Genomic DNA, 7,748 nt, shown 5'->3' with positions numbered 1-7,748 from the left:
GAGACTCACCTCGAATGCAGAAGCTACTTGAAATATATCCCTAGTTGCTGCCCTGACGACGCCTCCGATCTATCAGATCAAAATAACAACAGATAAACAATTGGATTCCATTCTCAGGCCTACTAACAATACTTGGGGTAAACTGACCATTTTACCCCTGACCCCAAACAAGAACCAAAACTGAGCCCAACTCCCAAAACCAACAAGGCCCAAAACCAAAAGATCCAGAAAGGCCCACAAATGGCCCAATTCTCCAAATTGGGCCCAATCCTATATGAATCTTATCCTAAGCCCATATTTTCCTTGAATACAATTCATATTATCTCAAACACCCCTTGGGACAAACTTGGTCAAAGGCATAAGTCACAAGTCACAAGTCAAAGTCAACGCTTCGAGTTGACTCAACTCGCCGAGTTGTCCCTCAACTCGCCGAGTTCCCCCAATAATCAACAAAATCACAAAAAGTTGATCCAACTCATAATCTATTAAGCTGCCAATCTTGAAACTAAAGGCTCCACCACTCAGATCTTAACTGAAATAACGGCGGGAAGGGTAAAGTTTCCAACTTTTCCCTTAAGAACCATTCCAAAGGGTCAAAAACCAAAACCCTAAGCTTAAAAGGTTAAGGGCTTAACCATTAATCACCAAATCATCAAGACAAAGCTCATGGATGCAGATCTGGACCTTAAAGGCTGAAAGGTCAAGTAAAGTTTCCAGCGTTACTCTCATGCAGGGCTAATAGAAGCTCAAAAGCTCAAAAGAGGCCAAAAGAAGGGCTTAATGGATGCATGGAGCCCTTAAGACGATAAAGTTGGCACCTTATGCCACAAGAGCTCCCAAGAACCATGGATCTGAAAGAATAACTCCTTTGGGACAACCAACACCCCCATCAACCACTCGAACTTGGCTAGATCATGGAACTAACCCTAAAAAGGAGATCTAAGCATATAATAAGCAAGGTTGAGACTTTATACCCGAAAATGCTGGAAATGGAGCAAGGAATCGAGTTTTGAAAGCTCCTTCTTGAATCCCACCTTGCACTAAGATCCTCTTCCTTCAATAAGCTTCAAACACCCTAAAAAGCACTCAAAATGGACTCGCAAAACTCATGGAGGCTCTAGGGTTTCGAGATTAGGGTAAGGGGAAATGGAGGCTGGAAATAGGGCCAACACCTGGGACTTAAGGTGTTTAAATAGGGTGCAAAACCCCGAAATTAGGGTTTCTCAAATAACCTCCAACTCGTCGAGTTGGCCTTCACCAACTCGTCGAGTTGATCCTCAAAAATGTGCATGCCAAGGACCTCCAAGACGTCGAGTTTCATTCCCTAAACTCGACGAGTTGGCCTTTAGCATGGATAATTAATTTCCATAATTACCTTTTAGATTCTGGGCGTTACAAAAGCATTCAAAAGGAGTCATGACATGGCAAAACTAAAAACAAAGTTGACAATCGATGCTTTTGGATCCACTCAGCCAATGCCTCCTCCAATTCCTGCTCCGAGGACTGTCCAAATTGATGAAGGTTCTCCCATCAGGAAACCTGATGAGGTCCCTGAAGAACCCTTGGTTCCTCCTCCATTCGAGCCGATCATCACCCAATCTGGCTAACAACTCATCTCCTCCATCTGATCTCAAAATGTTCCATCTAAAGACAAAGGAAAAAGCATATCGCATGAACCAGACAACCCAGTGAAGGTAAAGAAAAAGTCTGAGGGCTAATCTAAAGAACAATTACAGTAAGCATTAGAAGAAAGCATCAGGATTCAAGCGCTGAAAGATAATCCCAATTTGATGTTGGGCATATCTCCTCTTTTCCGAGAAGAAATCTTACATGACATCAATTTTTTTTCTCTTCATGTACTTTGATCTTCCAACAAATGATGAAATCTCTCCTCATAGACGCTACTACATCAAGTTCTCACCTGTACATCCATCAGATGATCCTCAAACCATCATCCGAACTGAGTGTGAGAGATTGACAACCTTTTATTCCACCAACGCATGACCTCAAAAGGAAGTGTGGTCTTGGAAAAGAATTACCATGATTGTTGGCTATGGTAATAAGGTTCAAAGCAGGTTTGATCTTGACTGTCTTCTTTAGAGATACTTCATATCTCGAAGTAACCAATCCACTATCACCATCACAAATGAAGATTTTACCTCTATGAATCCAAACGCCATTCTCACTATAGTTGCTCATCTCAGAGATCGTCAAACGAATGAATCAATCATTGGAGCTTAGAACTCCGCAATCAACTTTCTCAAGGACTACGTTGTTGAGTACTGTAGATCCAATCTCTTTGGAACTGAAAAAGCTTTTGGCCAAAATCACCTATGAGCTTCCTGAAGCTCAAATATTAGCAGAACGTCCCATTGAAGAACATGAACTTGGTTATGTCTTTCTCAAGAAAAATTCAAACTGAAAAGAATTCTTCTAAGTACTTGACAAACACCTCGTTCCAACTAAGATTCTTCAAAATTTCATCTCTAATGCTGCCAAGACTGATTCTTCCGAAGACATCAAGAAGAAATTTATTGAGAATCTCCAATGGTACATTGAAGTCCGAAGCTGGCTCCAAAAGGCTTATATGCTCATCTTTGAAGAAGCTAAGTAGAATGGTGAAAGATTGCTAAGGTCACTTATGGGAGATTACTGATACATGGAAAGTGATCCTTATGCAATCTGTGGTAGCATATGTCCGAGGTCAAGATCTTGTCTGAAGTGAAGCCTTTCCGAAGTAAAGACATGTCAGAGATGCATCTTTGTGTTGAAGTATTTTGTGTTTGTAATGAACTTATTGCAACAAGTACTATTTTGTTTTGGTATTATTGTTTTCTATTATAGTACATGATACAAGATCAACAGCAACAGACGTGTCAGTTTGTTTATCTTTAGATAACTTATTCCATGCACACTTTGTTCAGTATTTGTCCTTAATGAGTCCCTGTGTCTTTAAGGTGTTGTCAACCTTAGTATAAAGGTGTTGATGTATGCAAATAATCAGTTGTGATCCTTTTTCACTTCTATCAAGAATCATCTGGTCAATCATTCTCTTACATTCTTCTTATTCTTAAACCACTTTACATTGTTCATACTCATTATTATCATTTCTTATTGAGCAATTTGTTGATTATCTTAATTCTAAGACAAGACTAGTTTACGAGACTTGGCTGGATCTTTATTAATAGAAGAGATTGATCTTAAATTAATTCAAGGTTTGAGTTCTCAAACCTTGTCCGCGCAGATTCTTGCTTTCACCTGAAGATATACTTCACTATCAAGTTCACCGTTGAGAACAACACTTTTAACATCCATTTGGTAATCTTTAAAGCCTTTGTGAGCAACATAAGCGAGAAAGATTTGGATAGCTTCAAGACGGGAAACATGAGCAAAAGTCTCGTCGTATTCAAGTCCTTCCATCTGAGTAAATCCTTTAGTTACCGATCTCGCTTTGTTTCGGATTACGACTCCAGCGTTGTCGAGTTTTTTTCGGAAGACCCATCTTGTACCAACAATAGGGTGATCCTGAGGAGGAGGGACAAGAGTCCAGACTTGATTTATGTCAAATTCTGCTAACTCTTCTTGCATGGCTGTAATCCAATCAGAATGTTCTAAGGCTTCTTTGATGGATTTAGGTTCAACCATTGATATGAATGCCGAGAAGTGATACTCATTTTGAATCTTAGTAGCAGAGCGAGTTTAAACTCCAGCGTTGAGATTTCCAATTACTTGATTCAGAGGATGATCCTTTGTCTATATATGCAATATCGGAAGCTCTTGTGCAGCGGATGGTCTGATATCAACAATGTGGTTGTGTTGCTCCCCTAAACAATTTAAATTTTGAGGATGATGCTCCCCCCTAAACTTCTGAACCTGATGGAACCAACAATTGGTATCCGTTATATGAAAGCATATTCCCTTAACTAATATATAAAGTGGAGGTGAGTGGTCATTTTTTTAAGAGTCCACATATGTAGACTTTAGACTAACAGAGTTTGGATGGGGTCTCTACCCATCCATGAGTGTTCTTCATGTAATATGTTGTTTCTCTCTATCTATTCATCACAGTTTACTCATATATTTTGTTCATCGTTGTTCATACGATTATCTTCTTGATATTATATTTCCGCACCAATCCAATCGAGAAAATGGGAACCAACACTTTCCCAATAAGATATGACTTTCCCAAAAAGCGGCAACACAATATCTTTCTGGCTGAATGTGTCGGAAAGACAATTGTACCCAAAACCTCGCCTCTTTCTTTCTTGGGTTATTAATTTTTTTGAATAATTTTTTTTAATTTATTTTTTATTGGATTATTACCTTGTTACTGGATTATTATATATTAATAAATATTATTTATAATATATAATATTTATATATTAATAAATGTTACTTTATTGGATTATTAGTTTCTTTTAGTTATTTTTTAGCTCATTTTTGTTGGATTAATTCTTTTCTTTTTTTGGACAACACTACCACCATCCTAGTTTATTTTAAAAAATCTCATCCATCACACCAGTATCGGTCATAAAATGGGTCAAGAATCATACGTTAGGTTATAAAAAAACTAAAATGGCTAGAAAGAATAACAATGTAACATCAACTTGAAAAACAATAAACTAAAAACAACCTAATCAACATTCTGTTTGGATTTTAATTGATTTGTGTTTAATTACTTTGTATGACAATTTGTATTTGGATTTGTAAATGATTATTGTGTAATTTGGATTTTGTATGACAATTTATATGTTTTTATAATTATTAAGCAACTTCATCCATCACAATATAGAACAACAGGGTAATATTATCATTTTTCATCATTCAGCACAGTCAGTCAGATGTACAATCAAACAACATGGTTTCTTTCCGAGTCAGAAAACTTTCTCAGACAACACTTATCCAAATAACTATCAAACGGGTCCTGAGTATTACTTAACTTAACAGTATGATGAATGGGAAAATCCCCTTTCTTGGAATTCACCATACTGAAACGTTTCAATATCTTATCCAAGTATGTAGTCTGGCTAATTCAAATTATACATTTCTTTCTATCCTTGTAAATCCTTATTCCAAGAATGTACGTCGCTTCTCCTAGATCCGTCATAGCGAAACAGTTCTCAAGCCAAGATTTCACTTCTTGCAAAGTTGGAATATCGTTTCCTATTAAGGAGTATGTCATCAACATACAAAACTAGCAAAGTTACGACACTCCCACTAGCTTTGACATACACACAAAAGTCATCTTCACATCTATAGAATCCAAACTTTTTGACCTTCTCATGAAAGCAAAGATTCTAGTTACGAGATTCTTGCTTTAGTCCATAGATGTACTTTTCAAGCTTGCACACCTTATTAGGAAATCTGGCATGTTCAAAAACTTTTGGCTGACTCATGTAGATGTCCTTGATAAGATTTTCATTTAGGAAATCAGTTTTAACATCCATTTACCATACCTCATAATCATTAAAGGCAGCTATGGAAAACATTATCATGATCGATTTGATCTTAGCTACTGGTGAGAAGGTCTCATCATAGTCAACCCCTTGGGTTTGAGTAAATCCCTTCGCAACCAACCTAGTTTTTGAACGTGTATACATTCCCATCCACGCCAGTCTTCTTCTTGAAGATCCATTTACAAGCCACTTTCTTCCAACCTGGTACATGATCAACAAGGTTCCACACTTGCGTATCATACATGGACTAAATCTAACTGTCAGTTGTGTCTTTCCATTTTGCAGTCCCAATGGCCTTCCATTGCTTCCTTGTAGCTAGCCAGTTCAACCAAATTTACTAGTGTTCAATCACTAATAAACATATCATCATCTGAAGCTATGTAAAATCCATAAAATTCGGGTGGCATGCTAACTCTACTAGATCGATGAAGAGGTAACAAATTATCAATGGGAACAACAGGTGTACCACCCTTAGGTTGAGCACTAGTGTTGTCTAAAGTTGCCTCATTGGTTGACTCTTGAATTACTCCAATATCAATTGGACTCCCACTATTATCTTTGAATATGATCTCTCTCTCTCTCTCTCTCTCTCTCTCTCACGAATGACTCATCTTCGAACTACAAAGACCACATTCTCACTTGGTCTATGGAACAAGTATCCAAAGGAATCTTGTGGGTAAACAATGAATATGCACCTCTCAACTCTGGGTTTCATTTTATCTTAGGTCTTACGCCCAACGACAACCTCACAACCCTGGACCTTGACATGTACGAGTGAAGGAGGTTTCCCACTCCATATCTCATCAGCTTTTCTGGAAACTTTCTTGGTAGAAACAAGATTAAGGATATGAGCGGTTGTCTCTAAGGCATACACCTAAAACAATATAGTAAGTGAAGCTCGGCTCATCATGGAACAAACCATGTCCAACAAGGTTTGATTTTTTCTCTTAGCTACATCATTTAGTTGTGGTGTCCTAGGAAGGGTCAATTGTGAAACTATTCCACATTCCTTAAGATAGTCATTGAACTCGTTACTAAGATACTCCCCATCCATATCAGATCGAAACATCTTTATCTTTCTGCCCAGTTGATTCTCTACTTCATGCTTAAACTCTTTGAATTTTTCAAAGGTTTTTTATTTATGTTTGATTAAGTAAATATAACCATATCTACTATAATCATTCGTAAAAGTCATGTAGTAGCGCTTAGCATCCCTTATGCAATGTCTGAAGGGACCAAACACATCAATATGAATGAGGTCCAACAAAAATTTCACCTCTTTCACAAGTTCCTGTGAAATGTGACTTGGTCATCTTGCCTAAAAAACAAGATTCGCATTCATCATCTGTCCTAAGGTCAAATGATTCCAACACTCCATCCTTTTAGAGTTGGGCGATGTGATTTTTGTTTATATAGCCAAGACGACAATTCCATAAGCATTCTTTGTCTAAACTATTAGAAGAATCAATGGTATACACATCATTGCCATCATTCTCAACACACACAATAGTTTAACACACACCATTACAAGGATAAGCTTTGAAAATGAAAACACCATTCTTATAAACATGAATAGAACCATTATAATTATCAAAAGAGCAATGATATCATTGTCTAAATAAAAGAAGAAATGAAATTATGTTTCTATTCATATAACAAGAATAACGAAAACCAAGCAAATCAACCTTAACACAACTATGAAACACGAGCTCATAAATCCCAATCCTAGTAACAAGCAAAGAACATCTATTCCCCATGATCAGGGTCAACTTCCCATGTTAGAACTCTCCACTTTCATTTAGAACCTGCATATCAAAACAAATATGAGCACCACATCTTGTATCAAGGATCCAAGAATAAGATTTTTTGGTGTTATTAATTTCGATAGTGTACATACCAGATGAAGAACCAGACACCTTGACCTTTCCTTCTCTCACCTCTTGAAGGTATTGTGGGCAGCTTCTCTTCTAATGCCCCTATTGGCCACAATGAAAGCAAATGACCTCTTTCAGATCACTGATAGGAGGGACATCATAGCTAGCTCTCCCCTTTTACCCACCACTAGAATCTCCAATGTGGGATTTTCCTTTCCACTTGGGTTGGCTGAAAACTTTCCTTTTCTTCCCTTTTCCTTGATGAAAGGATATGACATGAGCACTTGCAATGCTAGGAGGATGAGATTTCTTCATTCCTGCTTCAACTGTTTGCAACAAGTTGTGGAGTTACATAAATCTTGTTTCTGTGTGGTTCAGATGATAAGTCAGAATGAATTGATCATAACAACTAGGTAAG

At 37.5% G+C, this 7,748-nt stretch overlaps 1 protein-coding gene across 1 annotated transcript; it reads right to left on the bottom strand.

Moving 5' to 3' along the window:
- Nucleotides 1-3,225: 3,225 nt before the first annotated feature.
- LOC145130904 (putative mitochondrial protein AtMg00820) lies at nt 3,226-3,645 on the bottom strand. Its single transcript, XM_079065659.1, has one exon. The coding sequence runs from the start codon at nt 3,643-3,645 to the stop codon at nt 3,226-3,228; it is 420 nt and encodes a 139-aa protein (XP_078921785.1).
- Between the last annotated feature and the right edge of the window lie 4,103 nt (nt 3,646-7,748).

Source organism: Lactuca virosa, chromosome 8, assembly GCF_052849685.1.
Source record: "Lactuca virosa cultivar CGN04683 chromosome 8, Lactuca_virosa_CGN04683_v6, whole genome shotgun sequence".
NCBI lineage: Eukaryota > Viridiplantae > Streptophyta > Magnoliopsida > Asterales > Asteraceae > Lactuca > Lactuca virosa.
The sequence above is the reverse complement of the archived record's forward strand: the minus strand, read 5'-3'. Positions and strand labels throughout refer to the sequence as shown.